This window comes from Cyphomyrmex costatus, unplaced genomic scaffold, assembly GCF_001594065.2.
Source record: "Cyphomyrmex costatus isolate MS0001 unplaced genomic scaffold, Ccosl1.0 scaffold2, whole genome shotgun sequence".
Taxonomy (NCBI): domain Eukaryota; kingdom Metazoa; phylum Arthropoda; class Insecta; order Hymenoptera; family Formicidae; genus Cyphomyrmex; species Cyphomyrmex costatus.
The window spans coordinates 1,321,251-1,346,462 of record NW_017276038.1 but is presented as its reverse complement, the minus strand read 5'-3'; the positions used below and the strand labels follow the sequence as shown (position 1 = coordinate 1,346,462).

The 25,212-nt window shown below is 33.1% G+C and overlaps 2 protein-coding genes across 2 annotated transcripts in view; one reads left to right on the top strand and one right to left on the bottom strand.

Annotated features, from left to right (window-relative positions):
* LOC108773216 (uncharacterized) overlaps nt 1-25,212 on the top strand; it is an 84,725-nt gene that overhangs the window by 58,880 nt on the left and 633 nt on the right. The window contains 4 exon segments of the mRNA XM_083287321.1: nt 3,250-3,553; nt 18,250-18,448; nt 22,054-22,081; nt 22,084-22,236. Of these exon segments, the coding sequence (XP_083143447.1) occupies nt 3,250-3,553; nt 18,250-18,448; nt 22,054-22,081; nt 22,084-22,236 (684 nt within the window).
* The window catches only part of SERCA (ATPase sarcoplasmic/endoplasmic reticulum Ca2+ transporting SERCA), a 56,786-nt gene continuing 55,421 nt past the window's right edge, over nt 23,848-25,212 (bottom strand). The window contains exon 14 of the mRNA XM_018538953.1: nt 23,848-24,520. Within this exon, the coding sequence (XP_018394455.1) occupies nt 24,486-24,520 (35 nt within the window). The 3' untranslated portion in view covers nt 23,848-24,485. The remainder of the gene's footprint in view (nt 24,521-25,212) is intronic.

Sequence of the window (25,212 nt, the reverse complement as noted above, 5' to 3'; positions counted from 1 at the left end):
TCGATAAGAAGTCGCCCACCTCCCCGCGGATACAAATACACGATCTTTTCCGCATTGAATGTAACTGTACAAAGAAGATTGCTCGATATTGCAATTCTGATTTCGTTATTTGCACCAGTTCTATGAAATTATGGATTTTTACAGATTAGGATTTCTATAAATTAAACTTCCTAAGGATTCAAAATTTTTCACTGAGTAAAATGATTTGGTTGAAAATATAAGGCAGAGGATTCTGATTAAATCAATCAGAATTCCACAACGTTATTGTCCATTTTCAACCAAACTATTTTTCTCAGTGTTGAATCAACATATGATGTATTGTTTAAACTGAATATTCTGGCTGCAGCTGGGCTGAATGTCGAGCTATATGACTTTACGCGCAGCTTTGCAACCATGGGATGCCAATAAAAAACGATAATGTTCTTTCGATGAAACAATGAATTGTAGATCATAGCAACTGAGGCATCCCTGCATTGTAGAGATAAGATTTCGAGATGCTACAAAATTAGGTTACTTTTGCCCAAATTTTTGTAAATATTTTGAAGCCCAGGCAGTAAGAGCATTTGTCGAAATTAAGCATAACAGTTTGAGCATAAGAATTGTCGTAACGCTTATTTAGACTTAAGTTGTAGACGAAAGCAACGCACAAGCTTTGGCGCATGACATATGACTTTTTGCCATCTCTTGAAGACACAACAATAAGTTACACGTCATACGCCAAAGCTTGTGCGTTACTTACGTCTACAATTTAAGTCTAAGTAAGTATTACAATAATTCTTGTATTCAAACCCTATAAGTCTTGGTCCACAACCTTACTTTAAAAGATCGTAAACCGTAAAGCTGTAAGAAATTGACTGCAATTATAGTCGAATATAAAAAAAAAATAATCGACTGGTCAACCTCTTATGGCTTTACGGTTTATGACCCCTTAAAGTAAAGTTGTGAACTAAGACATCATAAAAACGTCATAAAAACGTTTTGCCTACTGTTTAGGTATTTTTTTTAATTTAGGTAAAAGTTAGACATTTTTCCTGACTGAAAAAGTTACTTTACAGTATAAAAAATAAGAAAATCCATACATTGAAAAAAAATTATCAAATTTTAATACATTTTTCTTTGAATAGTACTAAATAAACATTTACTTACAGTAAATTATTAATATGTATCCAGTGAAGAAATAAATAGTTAAATCAGATTAATTAGTTCTTGTATGATTCAAATAAATAGAGTTATTAAAATTTAGCATTTTTTTTTTAATATAACGGTGTTTTAATCTCTACAGATTGTTTATAAATTGCCATAGTATCGTTTTATTTAAAAAAATCAATTAGTAGAAAGCCACTATAGTAGTAATCAAAAGCTTAATCTTCAGACTATCGGGAAAGCCACTTTTATGGCTCTGCACAAATCTTGATATTCTGCACCATGTGTATGTTACTTACATAAAAAAATTTTTGAGAAGAATATTACTATTTTAACGAAAAAATGTCGGCAGCCTACAGATTAATAAAAAATAAAAAATTAAAAATTAATTATGAATGTTGATTGAATATGAATATAATCGAATACGAATTGAATATAAATGTAATTGCATGTTACGTAACAATTATTAAATATAAGATAAGAACTTTACTCAATCACACACATTTAATGTTTTATCCTAAAAACTGTTCCTTTCTGGTGCCCATCCACTTATAAACTGCTGCATTAGAGATACTCTATTGATTTTTCTTGGATGCTTCATGGATTCTGCAAGTAGAGATCATAAATTTTCACAAAATAAATTCCGTCGGAGACGTATCCGAGTATGCCGGTATCGATTATACTCGCTCAGTGAGATTCCGTCTAACGCGAATTGGAATTGAAATCCGTCGCGCAACAAGTAGTTAACGTTTTGGCAATTATCGCACCATGCCAAGTCTGATAAAGTGTCACGGGATAAACATGGATGGAGTTTGATGGTAGGAAGTTACACATTAGAAGCTTTTTGCCTCATTCAATTCAGTATTACACGTTGCGAAACTTTCGATCAGTTTACGTTATTTCCGGCGGTTGCTTTTCGTTTGTGCTCGTGCCAAGTTGCTTGTGGTCGTGGATAGAATCCTTCATTCTGAATATTTACTAGCAGAACTATTAACATAACATTTACTTGATAATTACATAGCAATTTCGGTTTTAACAGCGGAATAATATACACAAATACGTACACTGAGCAAAACGTACGCTGAGCGAAACGTGCTGCAATTAATCCTTTTGTCAATACATGAGTGTCGACATCGAATTTTAAACTGCAAAAATTTTTATATTTTTGTGCGACTTTTGTTATGACGCCTCCTTTCGAACAACAAAGAACAGTTTTATACAGACTTGATATCGTTTTCAGTTTTACATTTTTAAATCGAAAATGTGAAACATTGTAGTAAAAAAAAATGAAAAAATTATGCATTGACGGAAAGATTAAGTGAAAATTTTATCTATTACCTTTTTGGCTACACAGCATGTAAAAGCGAATCCAGAGCTGAATTTTCGATACTACATGATACGTTATATAATAAATATACCTACTCGATTACATTCCAGCAAACACAAAGATATATGTAGATCTATTAGTTGTAATTTCTCACTCAATAATATAATTGTGATATAACACATGTGTTATATTATTGAGTGAAAAATTTACAGGTACGTTACGTGTAATTTTGTGTTTACTGAGATTGTCATGGATGTACTCAGAATTTCAGTTAAGAAGAGGTAAAAATTCGCACAAAACTTATTAAAATACTTAAAGACAGTTTTCGTCTTTCAAAAATTTTTAATAAATTTTTATTTTTTAAATAACTCACGTGTTAGGCAATGAATGTTTAACTTTTTTTAAAAATGATTTTCATAATTTAATTTCATAATTTCAAAATTTGTCCTTAAAATTTAGGAAGAGAGCCTTCCTCTTGTCCTCCTTGAGCAAACACCTGATATATCTTGTGTTTATTAGTGAATTTTAAATTAGATCTTGAGATTGATTTTACATCAGTTCTTTCTTTTTTTTTCTCGGAAACTGTCCTTGTAAAACAGACTGTAAAATATCTTGGAGCAGAAAGATTAATCAAGATTAATTACGGACACGACCAGTTTCTTGAAAGCAATACGTTATGTTACAAGCAATCGTGCTTGCTCTTTTTTTCAACACAAGTTCAGACTACGAAACCCGACCTGAAGGGTTAAGGACAATTTGTCATTCTGTTTCCTGATAAGATCGTAATCATGTTCCTATACCTCTGGGTGACGTGTATTGCATGCCTGGGCTAAACAGCTGCCTAATAACATCGATCATCGCGGACGTCGAAGAATCGGTTTGCGTCGCGAGTGCGGGGATTTATTCATCGTTCGGCGAAATCGGGCATCTGTCATGGAAATTCTCGATGAAAACGGCAAAGGACATAAATGCCGTGAAAATTGTGAAGCGGCACGAATGCTCCGCCAGGGAATTCGACGTTCTTCTGTTGGAACTGGCTTACGACAGGTTGTTTAGCATTCTTTGGATCAGCAGGGTGGAGTGAGGTAGCCTCGTATTTGCATAAGTTTATTGGAAATATAGAACAACGTACGGGGACTATGTCGTCCATGTAAAGTATGCGATTTGCAGCCGTCACGCGAGAGGCAAGAGGCATCGCATTCTGACAGATTGTTCCTTGTAAACAAGTATTGACAAATTGAAAATTTTGTCTTTCAAGCAAAACCAGACCTGAAGAGAATTTTTATCCTTTTTTAGCGGTTTTGCAGATATTGATGGTATTACAAGCTTAATTGAAAATTTTTATTTTATTGTAAATTAAATTGATTTAGATATTGGTGCAATATAGCTAATACATTTATTAATACAATTATTATTATAATATGATATACATATAAATTGATACAAAATAAATATTAATATATAATTATATATAATAATTAATATACTATAATATACGCTTATTACATTCAATTAAATATTATTATATATACATATTTACACTAAGAAGCTCCTTATTATATATCTTTACAGAAAATATAAGCATACATTTTGCTTTTCTTTTAAATCGAGACTTTTAAAACATTCAGTCAAAAAGTTTTTAAACTATATATGATCGTATAGAAGCAATTTTCGTAAAAAAATTTAGAACTTTCCTTTCATAAATAACGGTTTCATGAATGCTTTAAAAATGCTAAAACACTTCATGTTTAACAGAACTTAACCGTTTGACATGAATTAATATGTGATAGAAATCTTTCTATCGGATTTCTATCCGCAAGATCCATTTGTCTGCATGCCATTTGCTTGAATTCATTGACAAATACCCTTTCGCAGCGGATTCCTTTGGAGCGTGCGACTGTGGCGGAGAAAGACTAAACCCCGTATGTCACGCGATATGACTTGTATGAAAGCGCTTGGGAACTCCTCCCGCAACCATTTCGCAAAACTTGCGAACCGGTTACGTCAATGGATGAAAGTCACGGTACTTGTATCCGATGGAAAGTACGACAGAAGATGTACGGGAAGTCCCAGAACTGTCATCGCTTCTTTCATCATGGAATGCCTTTGCAATCTGAAATCGAGTTTTGCTCAACGACGCTTCGATTGAACGACAGCTTTTTCCACGGCTTTTGCTCCGTAATTCTCAAGACTAATCCTTGATTGACTAAAAAACTTAGCGGAAACGCGCCAGTGGATTTGCAATTTAAGAGATACCTTCGACAGAAGTACCTCGCGGCTATATTAAAATCATTTGTTTGTTAAAAGATTGCGATAGCAAACGAAATTACATTTTTTGCAGTTTATTTATTTAAAAGCTAGTCATTATGCCCCGAAAGTGCAACGAATGATCCGATTGCTAATAGGCTTTTGTAGCTCATTTAAACCATGCCACGTCGATAACATTGACAACATTGATAACATTGGTCTAAGCACGAGTCAAATTTCCGGACACATCCGCAAGTATATTGGGAAGTTACTTGACTATGCTCCCAACTAAACTCGCGTCGTAGTGATATCGATTTCGAATTTTAGGCAAACATTGTCTTACAGCTGATGAACTCAAAGTCTATCGTAGACAAACGAGAAGGGGCGATAGTTGAACAAACTTGAACGGAACTCCATGATGCGATAGATTATGGGACTAGAGTGTATCTAAATTTTATTTACCAGAACGCACAACCAAGTGTGTCTCCTTTCGATTTTAGTAAGCTTTAAATATGTATTAAAATAAAAATAAAATATACATATTTTTTATAAATGTTCAATTGTATACGTTAGATCTAAAAAAGTGTTTCAAATAAAAGTTGAATGATTACAAGAGTACTTTATAATAATGGTAAAAAAAATTAGAAATTAGAAGTTATTATTATTACAAAAATGTTATAAAATATTTTTGAAACGTATGATAATGTAAATATATTCGTTTTATTGTTTAATTTCTTTACATTATGATCTTGCTCGGCTCATAGTCCTATTTTATTATTATTAATTTCTAAAACTATTTAACAATTTTAATTAAAATCAATGTAAATAAGTGGTTCTTAAGATAAAAATAAATATTTTGTATCTTTGACGGTTTGAATGATATTCACTTGAAAAAAAAAATTAATTTTTTTAAAGAGAAGGTTTCACTCCCTCAATATGTACTTAATTGTGTTTCCTTGATTAGATTACACGCGTAACAATTTAAAATAACAAAATAAGCGAGACTATGTAAACATGTGGTCGCTTTCACTTTATTTATTTTTTAATAAAGTGTAAAAGAGTTTATAAAATAAAAATGAACAATAACTAAATAAACAAGGAAATAATCAAATAAATTTCTTTTTAATTGTATAACAATATTAAGTACGATTGTATGTCGCAATCTATTCAAAAATAAGCGCTCTTTATCTTCCAAGTTTCATCTGTTCATAAATAGTGTAATTTCAGTGCAATATGCGACTGCACGTAATAACGGATGGACTATGCAATAAATTTCAATGATAAATTCTTGACTGAAAAGAATTTTTAGATTATACCCGGTTATCTTTGCTTTTCAAGCTGCTATATTTTTGTGGATAAATGTAACGAACTTCAAAATTGTGTATGAATGCATAGATGGTGCAAACTGTTTGAACATTACTTTTTTTGTTTGAATTTTAGTCTCATAACAATATTTAAAAAGCTACGAACAATAGAAAATTCTGAAAAAGATTTTAAAAAAACTCCTGACAAAAATTCTTTCTCTTCTTCTATTCATTTATCTGTCTCATCAGATTTTTTTAACCATTTAATTTCTAAAAATATTTCGAAACATTTGTTCCGGATCAACATGTCGAATAAATGAAAAAATGTATCGCAGCGTGTAATTGTAGCGTAACGTGAAACACGCTACCGTAAATTGTGTGATAAACTTTAGTGATAAAGTTACGAAGGGTGAGGAGACGAGGCAAGGGAAATTTTCGAATTTCGTTTAGTCGGATTTGCGTGAAAACGTAAAACCAGAGCATGCCCCGCGAACGCTTGCACCAGAAGTGATAAACGCGAATCGAACGTGGCGAGTCGAGAAGAATAAATTAATTTCCGCCAGGTGGATAGGTATTAGTCGCGCGGTTGAATGCATCGGCTGCAATGCCGCGATGCTGATGATCCCTTTCACTGCGGGCACTCGAAAGACGATATTTACGAGAAAAGGTAATGGACCGTGATGAGCGGAAACGATCGGCTTGGAGGCGCTATAAAAACTGCGATCTGGAAAAGCGCTACGATAGAATTACAAATTATTAGAATTACGAGCTGCTGGTAATAGGACGGCGGGGAAGGGGGAAATGAAGCTTTTTTCATTAAAAGCTAAAATATACATCGTATACATCGAAATAAAAAGAGTAGAACGGGCGATCGGATACGCGGAATGCGTTTAATTATTGCAACACGGGGTAAATGTAGTGGAATAAAAGCTGGCGATGTCGTAAGCCACAATCTTATAATAGCGTCGATTCAATTTCACGTTAAATTATATTCTCGTGGAACGCGCCGTTTACATAGAATAGGATTGAATATCATGAGCACTTCAAGGACACATTTTGATATTTTTATTCTTCTATACTGAAGAATAAAAATATCTTATTCTTATTATTTAGTAAATTGTTTGTGTTTTATATGCGTTGGCAATAAAATTGATTTTTTTAATGTGCAAGTGTTGAAATGGTAAGAGATTTATTTTTATTACCCAGTACTTATTGATGTGTGCAGTTCTTTTGGCAGTTTAAAAATGAAATTATCAGGTATTTATCACGTCCATTTATGTAACATCCAAACCTGCTCATAGTACCTTCCCAGATATATATGTATAACTTTAATAAAAATAACTCTTAACAGTTAACGTTTAATTTTTTTCAATTAGAATTCTATGTTGCTAGTTCAAAATAATAATTAAAATAACCAAAATCAATTTATCTTTCAATTTGCAAAATTGATATTAGATTTATGAACATGTTTATAATAATCCTATTAAACAAAATTCTCGTATCTAACAAACCAATAATGGCTTCGGGAATTTGTAAAATATTAAACCACAACACACACATATATTATCCTTTTCATATAAAATATTTAGCCTTAATATTGTTTATTTTACAAATATTGACTTGTAAAACGAGATATTTTATCTTAATGTAAATTAAGAACTTTATAAAATTTAGAGAAAAAAACATAAGAAATAAGAACTAAAAATGATATATATGTTTATTTACGCATAATTTAATATAAATTTCCGAAATAAATGTATTATAAATAGTAATATACTGAGATGTATGAAGACAGATGCAATTCTACCCTGTGCATATATAGTCTTTGTGAATAGATCAATTTAATAACTTATTTAAGTCATGCTCGTCTTTCCTTTTTGATTTTTGAAATGTGAAAAGAAATCTTTGTGACACGCACTTTCAAAATTAAAGCGACGCGAAGGAATGTCACTTCAGTCTGGAGACAGAAAGACGGAAAGCGTCAGATAGAGAGCTTTCGTAAAGTGAAGATGCGCACAACTTCGCAAACTCTTCAACAGCATGAAAGTGGCAAGTTTGCCCGATTAGCATCTGACGCTCTTTGATCTCCGTCGTACTGAACACTTGCGCTATTGATTAATCAATGTCTATGCCTGCCGCAGATCCTCTGTCGACACAGATTCCCGTGGTTCCTCTTTTTAATACTTCCGTCCTAAGCGCGCCAATTCCTATACACCGAAACTTTCTATATCGATCAAATTTCGAGTAGTTCGCGAACTTTATTGAAAACCACATGGTCGAAGGGAATACCAATATCCATACCGCTAGAGAAATCTATACATAAAAATGTATTGTGATTGCAAACATTAATTAAATTGAACAAAACGAATATAGTTTGTAGCTCCAAGCATAAATTCAACAGAAAAATGGCTACGAAAGCTTCTGCGATTGTTAGTGCACAAATAATATATTTACTTTAATTTGCAATTTTTAATGTTTTTGTCAATTTTCTATTATTTTCTGTAATTTTTGTATTTATAATCTCGACGATGACTGAAAAAAGCAGCCGAAATGTCAATAATAATGTATATGTATAGAGTAATAATAAAAAATAATTGAATCCAAAACATACACAATGAGAACCGTATAATAGCTCTCATTTATCTGTTATGTTTGACTTTTTAATATATTTATTAACAACAAGGGAAAGGATCCAAGCATCTCCCTCCGATTTTGAGATCCGATACATAATTTTTAAAGCCCTATTGCATTTTTAAGGAGTAAAACACTGCTTTAAAAAAAACGAATTTTTTCTTTTGAAGTTGTAAAACCATAAGAGACGGAAAAAATGTTTGGAATGTTTGAAAGTTGAATTTTACAAGTCTTAATAACTATCATTTTAAAAAAATCATTTAAATATATATTTTTTGTAAATAAAAATGTTTTTATTTAAATAAAATTTTTTAATTATTATTATGAAGGCTTGAAACTATTAAAGTTTATTTTTGTATATGAAACCATTCAACTTTATTTCAAACATTTTTTTTCTATCTCTCGTAGTTTCGATGAGTTTCGATATTTGCTTCAAAAGAAAACAAAAACCGATTTTTTTCTAAGAGTTGTTTTATTCCATTAAAGTGCGATAGGACATAACAAAATGTCTCTTATTTTCGTCTACAAAATAACATTAAAAGCTCATCAAAATTAAAGGAGGATTTGAGTCTCTTTGTAAGACTGAAGAGGATTTAAATCCAGAGTCGAAATGTTTGTAGACGACTTTATTGTTCGTTATGTACATTCTTAATATATTTAATAGTTTAAATTGTTTGCGAATTGTGTCCTTTTACCTTATATAAAAACATTATTTGCGCACTAACAGTTGCGAAGGCTTTTAAAGGCACTTTTCTAATAATGAATTAATTAAATTACTCATCTTTCATTAAAGAAGAACAAAGAGAAAAGAGAGAAAAAAAGGAGCAAAAGTGAAATAATCTTCTCATTATACACGGCGAATTGATGGATGAGCAAACCAAAACAAAGTTGGTTTTCTTGTAACTGATTCAGCAAAAATTTTATTGAACTGTTTTTTTATAATTTTCTTTTGTTTCACAATTTTTTCGATTCCATAATTTTTAATATTACATGTATATACATATAAGCGCGATCGTTATTAAATCATATATACTTCAAAATCTTTTCATAAAAATTCCAGCCAATTGAGTAAAACGTGTCGACAACTCAACCAAATAAAATTTTCAATAAGCGTGTTTCTAAGCTCGCATCTCCAATGCGATAGACGAAGATGAAATTCTGTCAAGTCAGGCATTGGTCGAAAGCAGACTGTAACTCCAACAAATCGTAAAGAACTTCTAGATAGCACAATCGTAGATTATATTTAATACAAGACAATGGTGTAATTAGCATCCTTATTAGGATACAATAAATCTTTTTTAAATTTTTTCAAATATAAGTTTTCGTTGCAACATATTTCAGAAAATATAATAAATTAAAATGACAGTACTTTTTGAAACAAATATATATGTATTTAGTATTATATATATGTGAAGTGACACAAACCTTTATGTTTCTCTACCATGTTATTATTATGTATAAGTTTGAAATCTTTGATGTGCTACTTTGCAGAATTGAGAAAAAAGAAAAGATCATCATTTCATTGTATATACATATATATAAAATCAATTAGAAACAAGATTACAAATAAAATTAATGTTTTTATAAATTTTTGTACTCTTTCGTATTTCAAATTTATTCGAAATTAATTTAAGATAGAAAGGACATTAAAATAGTTTATATATATTATAAATATTTGTTTTATTTGTAATCTTGTTTCCAAGTTAAAAACATTTTCGTGTTTCACTAATTTTCATTACAAACTGAGTTAGCTTAGCTGATTCTATTCAGATGTTTACTATTAATTTAAGTTAAGATGTTTACTGTTAACTAAAGATGAAATGTGTGTAGGTGCTGCGCTAATTTAATTTGTAACTAAAATAAAATACGAAAACGTCTGTAACTCGGAAACAAGGTCAAATAGTAAATGTTAAAATGAACTTTTTGTCTTTATTTTATGTCATGAATTTATTCCTGTAATTATGTCCACATATTATTAAACGCTTTGCATACCATTTAATTATCATAAATTAATGAGATCACCGATCTAATGATTGATTTAATTGTAATACATTCATGAAGTACTTAAAAGATTTGAAATTTTTCATTAAAAATATTTTTATACAATATTCTTCTTTCTCAAAAAAATTTTAGGTATAATTTTATAATTAATTTTATTTAATTATAATAAAAGAAGAATTATTCCAAAAAACACTTTATATATTATATATTCTTTAGGATAATGGCAATTCCGGAATGATTTCTTTGAATGTGACTGACTGAATCGCGAACAAAGGATAATTTTAAGAAATAGCTATTACTGTTTGAGTTTCTCTCTTTCTTTGCCTCTCTTTCTGTTAGCTGTTCTCTATTAATTATTTAGCATTAAGCACATTAAGCAATTAAGCACATTAACATATAATAAACATGTGTAAGATACAAAAAACATGGAAAGGTGACAAATAAAGTTATTGTTAAATTTTTACTTTCTAAACGACTTTTTTTTATTAATATTTTAATTTTTAGGTAATTACGAATCTACTTATTATAGTATGCGAAATTGAAAGTTTATTTAATAAGTTTTCCAAGATTAAATTTTAGGAATGTAAATGAATAATACAATGTTATTATTGTATTTTCAATTAATTTCGAATAATAATAATAACTTTAAATAATCTATCCTGGTTCGTAATTTACACATACTTCGAAGTTTTACGCTCTAGAGATATGACATATTAAAAAATATAACTTAGTCCTGTGCAAATACTTTTATGACTCTTATTGAGCATATCACCATTATTCTATTTAATCATGCATATTTGCGCATCGATAACATACAAATTTACATCAATAACATACAACATTGCCTACTATGGCTAACTAGAGTTGCAAACACAACGTAATGTATACAAACCTTAATGGAACATTACTTGCAAATATTATTGATGACAATAATTTAGATCAAGTGTAAAGCATCGATGAAAATTAGAAGTTCTGAACTGACAAGGTAAAAGATAAATAATGATAATAATTATAAACAATTTAAATATAATTAAACGATATTTTTGTATTATTATAAAAATATTTTTATAATAAATAATAAAAAACGAAATAAATAAAACGGACGATAGCAAAAAATTTGCGGAAAATAATCAACAATATGTTTTCCCATGGGTGATTCCCATTTTACCTGTCAGTGTTCCGCCATTTTTTTTCACTCTCGGGACGAAACATCGCGTTATTCTAGCGGGAACGCAGATGGAAGGATTTTCCTGAAATGCTGTCAATGCACCATGATGAATCGACTGCTACCTGTCGATTACATGTCGAATTATCGTGTCGATTGCATGCATCCAGTGATAACCTATGGCGAAGGACCAAAAGATACTATACATGTATGGAAATCGAAAAGAGACTTCAACCAAGGATTTCTTTTTTATTTATAAATAAGAGACAAACATTATTATTTTTTGTACTAGATATGAAATTTTTTAAATATATAATTACTATGTAAATTCTTTAACAATTTTAAATTAATTTATATTTTAATATATTTATTTATGTACCTCTCTCTCTCTCTCTCTCTCTCTCTCTCTCTCTCTCTGGAAATAAAAATGTATAATATATATTTCAGTATTTTACATTTAGAATTCTCTGAACGTGACGTATAGAATTAAAGGAGATTCTCATGAATGGTAGCTTTCAATTTAGCGGCGATTTCCGGCGGAACTTCATTACAACGTAATCAAACGTAACGGGGAAGGCTTAAAACTCCGCAATACTGTGCAATCGTTCAATCATACTCATATTGGCTGACTTAGCCGACGCAGATAGATGATTTCACTATACGTCTGCACGTTCAACCGGAAACATGGCGGATTAAGATATCCTTCAACGTTAACTCTAGCGTGCAAAATCTAATTAATTCCAAGTAGCACCGAGCTATTTGCCTCGGGGATGTCTACGGCCGTCGCTCGACCAATGATTAATTAATGCTGTTAACGCGCCGCTCCAAATGATACGGAGCTATAGACAATAGAAATTAATCGGTATTTGAGCAATCGGCTCTTGATATATTGTGCGCTTTGTGTACTGTATCAAAGCTTATTTATGTACAATGTTTAATATGACAAGTATTTATGATGTAATTTGTTATTACAATCGATGATTTCCGATGTCTATAAAGCATGAGAAATAAAATTTTATTATAATATACTTTTAATATTATATATGATAACTCAAAACTTTTTTTTGTTACTTTATAACTTTCTAACTTTATTACTTTTTTTAAATATAATTTTGTTTTCTAAAGATGTTTTCTTATAACATTATATTACATTTGATTTTTTAATTATCTTCTTTATATATTAATTATTTTTTCTTTTTTATGTTTCTGTAATCATTGCTGTTTGCTTTTTATTTTTTTATATATATTATTTCATTTTTCTTTGTGACTATTATTGTTTTTATAATATATAATTTTGTTTTCTTTGTATGTCTTCGGACCTTAAAACGTTAAGAAATGCTTCTCTATCTCTCTATCTGTTTCTGTCATAATAGAGACATGTTTGCATGATAGAGACGCGAGCTTATGGATAATCTAAAGCGCAAAAATCTGACACGCGCTGTACGGCAAAAGCGAGCAGTTTTAATCAAGTTTTTGTCTCGATCATATCCGTAGACATAAGTGAGGGATCACATCTCGACAAAACCATATCGTTGCGACAAGAAATCATCGAAGTTACTCGTAGAAACTGCGTTTTCCGCGAAGGAAAATCGTGAGCTGAGAGTTCACCGAGTGTAATCATAATGAAGGATCACGCAAAGAAGCGATATTAATGTTGAGCAACGAGGAGAAAGCGGACCTGAGATCTATATATAGAATCATAAGAAGAAATCGAGGTATTTTCTCCTCTTCTTCTTCTTCTACTCCCCTCCCTTTTTCTCACTACATCTTCTCGCTTGGCGGAACGACCATCTGTCGGAGACGTTCGCGAGAGTATCGACTAATGGCATACGAGGAAGTGAACGAAAAGCTCCGAGAATGACGACCCTTCGGCATCCACATAGTTCCGGAATTCGGCTTCCTCTCTAAATCCGGCCGGATTTCGATGAATTATTCGCTCTGTCCTCCGGATCACGTCCCTCTGTTGGGATCCGACTTTGCACACCGCGGATTTTCGCCTTTTAGATCGTACTCCCGAGTGAGGAAATTCGGTAAGGGATCGCGTCGTCTGGATGGTAAATGGGGATGAGAGCAATTGATATCGAGAGGTGCCGTGAGCTTTTGTACACAGCATCCTGGTTTCCGTGCGGTTTTTAACCACAAATTTTTTAATCAATTTCAAACTGACCTTTTTTCCCGATAGATACATTGAAATATCTGCGGTTCTTGGATTAAAACTACTTGAGAGCAATTTAAAAGTAAATTTGGGGTGATTTATCGTTTATATCGCGATATTATAATCTACGATTATTAATCTTAAGTATAGATCGATTAACTCTTTTGTTAAACAAGCGTTCAGTATTGCGGAAATTGCATTTAACCGTAGAAGCTTTATGAATAGTTTATCATGTAGTATGTTTATTCGATGATGTACTAATAATTTTCAAATATTTGCTTATTACTGAAAACGCAAAGATACGATAAAATTACAATAGATGGAATGTAACTTGACGAAAATGCTTGCATCCCATTTTAGGAATTACATAACTACTGCGATACACTTCAATTATATTAATATTCAGTTGCGAACACATTAATGCAAATGTCTATCATCTCGTATAATTTTGACTTCGAGCTCAACATGTAGTTTCGAACATTTTACGCAAAACTATGCGTGTGCATTAGTATTGATCGCGTTTTAAGTGTAAAGCTACATTCACACCGATCGATCCCGCACATCTCATCTACTCATTTTCAAAGTATAATATTTTTTTTGGATATTTAAAAAACTATAAAAGCAACATAATATAAAAATAGAACAGAATCACATTAATATTTTTCAATTAATAGCATATATTTTTTAGAATAATATAGTTTAAAAAAATTTTATATAAAACAATATATGTATATGTATTATTAATATGTAGTTCTATAATTTATACATTAAAGATAACGTTAAAGGTACATTAAAGGTAATGTATATAATATAATTTATACACAAGTATTCTTTTAACAGCACATTTTTGCAATAATTTTTTAATTAAATTTAATTGAATTACGTGTTTCAATTAATTTAATTTAAAATTAATCTGATTAAATTGGGAATTAAATCATAAATTTGATAAATTAAATAAAATTAAATAAATGCAATATTAAAATTTAAGAAAATATACTAATTACTTCTCTCTCTCTCTCACCTGTCTCCTAATATTATAAATCTATAAAAATATAGATGAAGATTGCATAGATATAGAGTTTAAAGATTTTAAAAACCTCTGATAATCTCCTTGAACAAGTATGTATTACAAGTAGACTATACTATCTGTTTCGATGTGTATACTACCTAATGGTAAGCCGACACATATGAAGATATAGGATGTAACTCAGTATGGGCGAGACAACTTCTCTACATGCTCAACATGTCATATATCACGATTAACTTGACTTAATGCTCGAGCGATGCGCCCAGTGTGAATCTAAGGTAATGTTATTCACTACGACGGTATTAGTCTCCGAATTAACCAAAGTCATGCGGTCAATTAAACTGTATTCAGTTTTGAAAAAATAAAAAACTAAATTTTTCGTGGAACACACATAATGCATATTTCAAGCATAATATTATTATATATAATTTCAGTGAGATTAATTTGAGAAAATATCTTGAAAGACATTTATAATGTATGTAATTGTTAATTATTTACATTGTGAATTATACGTTAATATCTGCGCAATATGAAAATTTTAAAATCAGCTTTAATAAAATGTATACAATTATAATTAGAAATTAGAGAAGAGAGAGACTTGGCAAGCAATTTATAAAATTGATAAAACTAAAAAATATATTTGCTAAAATTTTCAAGATTCTCTTTAATCAGAAATGATTGGAATTATTTCTCTTAAATATGTAATTAATTAATAAGATGTGTCAAGATTATATATTTTATTTTATATATGTCTAAATTCTAATTGCCTGTATGTAGATTATTTTCATCTACGCATTTTCATCCAATCAATAATTATACATAATTATGTAAACATTTTTTACAAAATTATAAAAATAAAGATTCTAAATTTATTCCATAATATTTCTGGTAATACATTATTTAATTACGTATAATATAGATAATGTTTCAAACCATAAATAATTAATAAAAGTTATTATCAACTGTCAATTAATCAAATTCAATTTAATAGAAAACGGGTACGTTTTTTTTTTTTTCTTACGGGTACGTTTTTTATATAGATAATGTTTCAAACCATAAATAATTAATAAAAGTTATTATCAACTGTCAATTAATCAAATTCAATTTAATTAAAAATTCACTGTAAATGTATGTATATAATTATGAATTTTCTGCCGCAGTACATAATTATGAATATATAACATACATTATAAATTTCTCTAATAATATGATTATGAATCTATACATTCATATATAAATTGTTATTAAAAATTATATTGTAGCATACCTGATAGAAAAATGGTTAATTAATACATATGTGGATTAGTTAATATCTCCAGAAATAAATTTGAGTGCAACGGCTTTTGACTATCTGTCTATATATAACAGTTACTAAGTGCAGATACAACTACCATATGAATGTATTTTACTGTGGCTGAAAATAGGCAGACATGTACTATTGCAATCGCGTTTGAGCAGACGGACACAGCTGCCGTCTGTATGGATAAAACAAATATAACTCGACAACACACAAAATGATCGTCATGGTTCAGAAAGAAATGTTTCAACTCTTCATAATCATAAAAACATTAATATAGGCACGCGGCTGATTTCGGAAATGCAATTAATTAAACATAAGAAAATTAAAACCAAAATTTTTTAATTCGCAAGTATATAGGTGGAACTTTAATACTGAATTTTAGTTAAATTAAATTTTAACTGTTTAAGGTTTATAAATCTTCTGATTATTTTTTTATCCGTACATGAATTAATTGAGTAATATTATTAGAAATTTGATGCAACAAATTGCAAATTTTTGTTTTCATATTTTTATAATAAGCGGGAGGAAATATTAAAAAAAAATTATAAAATCAATAATTAAATGTAGATGCAAAGATTAAAGTAGTTTGTACTGTGCAGATTTAAATTTAGGCATTCTTTTTAACATCAAAGTATAAACTTATGTGTTTAAATTGATTTTTTAATTTTAACACTAAAAATATTAACGTAATTAATATTAAAATTCTTAGTTCACATTATGATGATTATGTGGACTTCAAGACGAAAAAACGAAGCAATATCAATAATTTGCCAAATTTAAAATAATTAATTATTTCGCAATAAAGGATTAAAAACGCTATCTGTAAAAAATAAGAGAAGATATATAACAAAAGTGAGAAGTGTTAATAATGTTGCAATCTACCTCACGTTAAATTTCAAATGTAGACAACAAGAATGTATTTGCGGTATAACATTTCACGGCGAAACTGAAATATATGTGCAATGAAAATGTACGTTTCGCGTTCCATCTTCAAAGTTCGTATCGTCTCATGATTGCTGAAAACAATTTGAATTTATAATGCGGAGCCTATCTTACGACGAATCGCGAACTGCATCATTTTGATATCTACTTTTTCACGAGACGAGACTTGCTTCGCCGTGAAGAATAATGTACAGATTTCTACGCGGAATAATCTGCGATTTTACTATGCGCGAGGGATGAACTGATGACGTCTGACGACGTGAGACAAGAATGGAGATCCTCGAAGTTATCGAGGTAGTAAGCAAGCCAGCGTGCGGATCTTAATTAAATGAAATCAACAGAATTATAGAGTCAAAAGAGATATAAAAAGAAAATTATGAGTAACATTTAAACGGATTAAAATAAAGATCAAAGTAATTTTTAAAGATAAGTTCTACATAAATGTGCTAAAATTAATTCTTTTAGAGATATTTAAGGCTATAAATACGTCACGTTCCTGATCCAGGAAAAGATACATATATTTGCACACATTGTAGTTTTAAGACTCTCAAGGAGAGAGATACAGTTTCCGGAGTATAAAACTTAAAAACCCAGAGATCCGGTATTGTGCGTTCTCAAAAACTGGAGGCTTCGCGTACTAAAAACTTGCAATTTTAAAGAATTCATAAGTTTCAAGAAAATTTAAGAACTTGCATAAAATTTAGCAAATATTAACTAAGAAACAAGTTTAGTGACTTACTTACATATATGCAGGTAGTTTAGTAACCAACAGAAATATCATTCTTCAATTTTCTATTTTCCAATTTAAATCTTTAATATTAAAAGTATCATATTAATTATCAATTACTTAATTCGTGCCTTATTGTTAAAATAATGAATAGTTTTCTTGGTTTAAGCTTTACCGTCTGTAGACAGACTAATGCACAATTGGAACGTCTGCGTGAAATAAACACAATATAGTATAATAAAATAAACGTAAAGAAATTATGTAATTATTTTGAAGATTTTCAGAAACATTACGCCTTGTAGTTCAAACGAAGTGCTGTAGCCATTTGCGATGCAATGTTTCATGGAAAAGTTGAAATATGTTACATACATAACATCGTGTATCTTGCGCTTTATCTTCAAAGACCGCATCATCCCCCAGTCGCTGAAAACAATTTAGATTTGCAATGCAAAGTAGTAATAAGTCCCGGCTAGCCCGCAGTGTACGATTCGCGAACTGCACTATTTTAGCTTCTACTTTTTAACCAGACGAAGAAAATTTATTTACTCCACCTGGGAAATTTATGAGCCAGTGGCCGTGTTGTCTCCGCGAAACATATTCTAAAATTATCTTACGACAGCAAAAGTAAGTAAGGCGCTAAATATGTAGATCACGTGTAAGGTGCACTTGCGATGACACGAAATTTTTACAATTAACTGATTTATTTTAATAAGTCTTGCTTTTATAATACTATTTAATACTTTCACTGCCAAGTTATAAATAATGCTTCAATTTCTTTAAACATTTATATTATAGAAGATATCTCTATATATTGATAAATTAATATTATAATTTTTAAAGAAGTGCAAATGAAATTTACATTATAATTTACATCAAATTTGCAGTTCTACGATCAAATTAAATTATTCATTTCAAACGTGATGTTAATTTAAAGATTCATTTCTCTTATTAATTATAAGTACAAATTAAATATATGTAAATGGAATCGCATTTAGAAAACAAGCGATTGAGATTTTTTTTTCTTAATAAATAATAGCCAGAGATGCTAAATCATCAAATAAAGAATCCTTTTGCGAGAAAAGGGTCACGACGGAATGAAGGCAGGACAGTGAAATTACTTCCAAACCTTTATTCGTACAGAGCTGTCGGCGTACATTAGAAATATGCAAGGTTTGTCACCGTTTTCGAAGAAAATAATGAAATTCGTTCTTAAGAATATGCTCCAACGTGGACGATTCGAGCGAGAACGATTGGAGCGTCAGCGCGGGCGATTGCCTTTATACAAGTACGAATATTACACGCCACGACAATAGTTCACATACATTAAAAATGATGAGCTTTAATTACAGGATAGGCGATTGATAAACGTATCTATATACGTATCGATGTAATCAGAACGTCTGCATCGATATGTACATATCATACGTGTACCGACTAGGATGACGCGAGCGATGTGTATGTACGGAGCAATTTTATCAGGCACGGAAAAGTGCCCTCTTTTAAAATAAATAAATATATATATATATATACATATACGTATGTACATAATATGTAACAGATATAATGTACATAATGATATACATATATATACACACACAGACGCACTGTTTGTGACGAATGACGACAATTCCCATCGGCGCGCAATCAGCTCAATGGCGCCGGCGGGAACTCACGTCGCGCGAGTTTACTTATCTTAAATTTGTAGTACACGATGCTTATTTTCCTGCTAGATTGCTTGCGTTTTCAATTATTAGAACTGCATCATCCAGTACGCAGATTTCTAATAATTTATTAAACCGTAAGCAGGAAAATAAAGCATCGTGCGCCATAAGCTTTAATTTTATGCCGAGAGCTAAAGTCGACCAGAAATCTCGCGTCCTATCGGCGGGGATTCCTATAAACTTTTGCGTCGCGGGTCGTTAAAACTCTTAATTGCTAAGTTATGTATTTAATAACATAAGGGTGAAAAATGACGATTCCGGCGAGACGTGAGACGAAGAACGCGCGGGCTGCGACGAGAATGGAGGCAAAAGAATGACAAGTAAAAGTACCGGAGGAATAAAAGACCGGAGGGAAAAATAGAAAAGTTTAGGAAACGCGGGACGTAATACCACTAGAGGTGTCAACACACGATAATAACGTCGGGAGGAAAACCGTAACGAGAAAGTAGCCAAACTCGACAACTCCGTTCGCTGCGTTCCACCTCGAGCACGCAACGATATTTGAGGACGAGTCCGCAAATATGACAAATCCAACTCCAGCTTGTGACATCGAACGATGTTATCACTTGCATCCGATTCGAATATAGACGTAACAAGCATATACTACGCATTCCCTAATCTTAGCTTCTATGCAGTTAAAAAGAATTGAACATATCAGCATTACCTTTTAACTCTACCAGCATCTATCTTCAATTCGATACTTTAAAGAGAGAGCGATATGCTCTTCAAACTCATTCTTTTTGAAACAATAATGACAACCTCAGGAATGTACAGTTTATTTTTATTATGTCTATGATTCCAAGCAAGTTCAAAGTCGATCTTTGGAGACGCGAAACGACCGGAAAACGAGATCCCTCTCTTGCGAAAAGATAAGACCATAGACTTATAAAGAGTGTTTTCCAGCAAGGCCGCATAACACAGTAAATTAATTCATTCCTGTTTAACAAGTACAAAGATGTAATGATTCATTGTGTTACTCAGTGTCCTTGCTGAAAAATATCCATAATAGACTGTGCATTTATATGTGGCAGCTAAAGACAATACATGAAAAATATGAGATATGAATGGTTTGTTATTCTCTCTGTTGTACATTGCACAAATGAACAAGGAAAGCATTTGTGACATCCACTATTACTCTCTCTTACTAATGTTGTCTTCACATCTCCAAGGGGAACGCGCAATCTATTATATAACTGTTATAGAAATTTAATACTAGAAAGAAGTGATTAATTGTTCGAGCGATAAAAGTACTATTGTTTAGTGCTTTTAATAGTCAAAATAAATAATTTTCAGTATTAAATTCTATTTCTCTAAAGAAAGTCTATGGATGCAAGACTGTTCGCGGTGGTTGGTCGTTTAATGTCTACGGTCAGATATTAATTATCTTATCGCTACGAGAACTCTCGTCAGTCTTAGTCGAGAAAAAACCGAGAAGAGTCGCGATCAACGAAGCGAGGAAAGGTAGTCGTCTTTCTCTCTCTCTCTTTTTCTTTCTTTATCTCTCCCTAAGTAACAATCAGAACGCCGTGAGGTGGCTAATTCCGCCTCTAATGTCACCACGAAGAACGATCAACCCGTGTAAGAATATAAACAAGGAAAGAAAAACATCCACGAGCCTCGGCAGTTTGAATCCTTCTCGCTCGAAGCCCGGTCCTCGAAAGGTTTCGCGCATCCGCCGTACACAATATACAGTACATCACCAAACCAGTGACGCTTTTCAATGATAACAGTAATACTAATAATAGTAGCGATGACGATAATAATAATAATAGTAGTAGTAATATATTATCAATAACAATAATTTATTATCGTCCACAGCGACGACGCGTCCATCTGTGCGCTTCTTCACGAAAAAAAAAATATATAATGAATTTATAAACTATTTATGTAGAATATCTCTCCTCTGTTATATATCGTCGCGTGCGCAACGGATATTTACAATAATTATTTAACTCTCGTGAGATTACTCGATTCCCCGGTGGCGTAAGTTCCGTGCTTATCCGGAGGAGAACCTTTTTCGCTTCGCTAGATTCCTTCTCGCACGAGCCGCTCTCTTGATGGCTCACTTTTCGCGATAATCTCCTCTACGCGCAGAAATTGAAAAAAGGGAGGGAATTGTTTTTTCCCAGGTGGTATTCTTCCGGAAGTATTTCTGGAACACCTTCATGTGTTAGATAGAGTGGCTCGTGCGAAAGGAGCTTCAGGTTCAGCGGTAACACGGCGTTGCTTCGTGGTGCATTCGAACGTGCATCGCCGTGTTACCGGCACGCAGGCACAGCTAACTCGCTTTCATCGCGGTAGCCTCTAGTCGCGAAAGCTACGTCACTGCTCGAAACCATCGTCGCTTCGTTTCGTTTTCGCAGAGGCACCACTCGATACCCTCGTCGATTCGCTCGCTCCAAAGAATCGAATGACTCCTCTGGTCAACCCTCTCCTTCGTTCCCACCGTCCGGCTGCCTCCGATATGCGCCTTCACCATGATGCATCTTCGCAGCGGCAAGTTACATCCCCGAAGAATTCACGAAGACCCAGAACGGTGCGAGTAGGTTTCTTCGTTCCTCGTTCGTTCTGCGCGATGAGGACAGAGACACACATACACACACACACACACATACACACACACATATACATACACACAATTTCTCACTCCCTTTCTCTTCAGCATATGTAAGACTGTCGAGGACACACACACACACACACACACACACACACACACACACACACACACACACACACACACACACACACACACACACACACACACACACACACTTTCTCTCTCTCTTTCTCTCGCGATTGTCCGCAGGATAAACGTGAGCGCGCGCGGACGGACTGTGGCATCATTGAGCGTTCCAGGTACGAGTGACGGTCTTTTCCTCGTCGAACCGGACGTTCCAAGCTACGGAGAATTCCGTCGTTCGTGGTTGATAGGGAAGACCGGGCACCTAATCTCCGCGTTGCGATTGGATATCTAATCTCTACGCGGATTTTCTCTCGTATCGTGGGTAGGATACGGCGTCTTGGAAGCTAAGGGAATTCCCGATAAAGGGACCATTTTCGTTTCAACCCGGTGGGTTGATTGCTTCGGACGATACAATTTACGCCTTCATGGAAGATTTACAAGAATTCCAAGGCAACAATCTTCTTTACCAGACAGAAGTCGATTAATCATGTTAAAGTAACGTGATGGATCGATAGCTTCCGTTTTCAGAAACAAATTAACAGAACTAGCTTCGCGTGTATATATATTGAGAGACGAAAATTGCTTCAACGTAGTTAGTTCAGCTTCGATCGAAAATGTAGATTGTTGCCTTTATTTACCTGTATAGTCGAGGACACAACCGTCGCGTCGAGTTTGTTAGGTAAAAGACTGTACCGCCAAGCGAGATCTTTATGTCGTAAAAAAGGTAGAATAAGAAGGAAGAAAAATGTGAGAAGAAAGAGAAAAATAGAAAAGAGAAAACGGTAGAACGCCATATCGATAAAGCGACGCATAAAAGAGGTGAAAAAAATAATGCGTCTGAAAATGGTTGAGAGAGAAGGGCGAAAAAGAGACGAGATGAAACGAATGCAAACCTAAATACGTTAAAGGCAAACGTTTAAACTTGTCTTTTCTTTATTAATGAGATTCTCGAGCAGATCGATTGACTCTTTTATAGTCGTTATGTATCGGATACGATTTTACTCGAAAAATCTCATTCAAAGACTCTCGGGCAAGTTATCGTCTTTAATAAAGCTGTTTGATTACTTTCGGAATAATTTTCAGAAGCATCAGCTATGTGATTAGTTTATAGTTACTTGGAAAGGAGGGATACGTGGCCGTTAGATTGCGTTATGTGCGTTAACACGCGCTCGAGACGTTAGGGATTAAAAAAGGATTACAAGGCAGCGCTTTTCTACTTTCTCGCGATCAGTTATATCGCATCGTTCCTTGCTCGGGAAAGTAAGGCTGAATTGCACCGACGGTTTGAGCCAGTTAATCTTCTGCCCAAATTCTGTCCTACACAATATGTTAAATGTGAAACTTTTTTTTCATTTCGGTTCTTCCAATTATTCCAGATGTTGACTAATATCAGTTTCTTTTAATCGTTTAAAGAAAAAGTAATTAAAAAAAAACCGATTACTTCCAATATCAATAATAAAAATAATCATGGCTCGTAATGAAAAACCGATAAGTCTTATATTTTACGAGTGCGAATGCAAATGACATCTTGCACGGACAGAAGAAGGGAAAAAGTGTGGTTCGATCGAAATTAGCGCTGACCGACTTTGGTGCAATCGGCTTTAAAAAGGCACAGTCGTTGAGTTAAGAACGTTAATATGCGGCTGCAGACACCGAAGACGAAGAGTTTCCTTAAAGCCGTTCGTTCGCTTCGCTTTCGTCGGCCTCGGGACGACGACCTCGACTCGAACGACCTCTCGTGCGCAGCGATCTTGCGGAGAGGGAGAAGAGAAGATGAAAAAGAATAAAAGCAGCGGCGGCGAGACGGTATAGCGCATCTACTCAGCGATCGGGGAAGTCCCGGACACGGAGGAGGATCCCCGAACTGCAGGTTGGCAGGTAGCTAAGTGGTTATCGAGTGCGTTGCTGCTGCTGCTGCTGCTGCCGTTTCTGTTGTTATTTCAGCGCTCTACGAAACACAAGCGTGTTATTTCACGCTTTTGTTCGTTCGTCTTTGCATCTTTTAATTTTCTTTCGTTTGGGTTTTTTTTAATTTTCGGGTTGAGCTTGCCTCGCGCGCTCGGTGGCGGCGACGACGGAGTGTGGGATCACGCCTGTCGACAACCCACTCATTTACTGGGCCCACTTGTCGACGACAACTTCATTTACTGCAACATAATACACACGAGAACGATTAACGAACGGCGGAGACCTAAATGGCGAACTAAAGGGAAGAAAAAAATATTGACAGCCGGATGTTTTTAGCTCTCGAGCCGGCATCTTCCTGTCGACTTCGGTGGTCTGAAACGATCGGTCCTCGGATTAATTGGGTGCGACTTGGAACGAATGTACGGATCTCCTTTGTAAAAAGAAATGGTCATGAGATCGCTTTTCGTAGTTATAAATTAACGTCATTTGACCGATGTATATATAACTATTCCTTTCTATAAAAGAACATTGCGTTACGATGCGTCTCTCGCGCCGTTACAAGCTGCAGCTACCCTTTCGGTAATGGAGCAATGACGAATAAAAATAAAATACAGCTTTTGACGCGATTCGAATAAAATCAATATCCTTATTTACTTATCATTAAAATCATATCATTAGATGAAACCTACTGGTGCATAACAACACAATCAAAAGTGAACAAGGTCTTTATGAGACTGCAGTTAATACCGCAGTTAATCTGATCGCCATAAAACTACACTCGTACATTCGTTCTCTTTTCTATTTCTTCGTCATCCCGCGGGAGATCGATCTTGGATGCCGATCGCCACGCAGGCGAACGTGCGCGTGCACATGTATGCGTGGTGCTTATTGCGGTGCGTGTTGTGTTGGTATAAGGGGGGGGGGGGGGGGG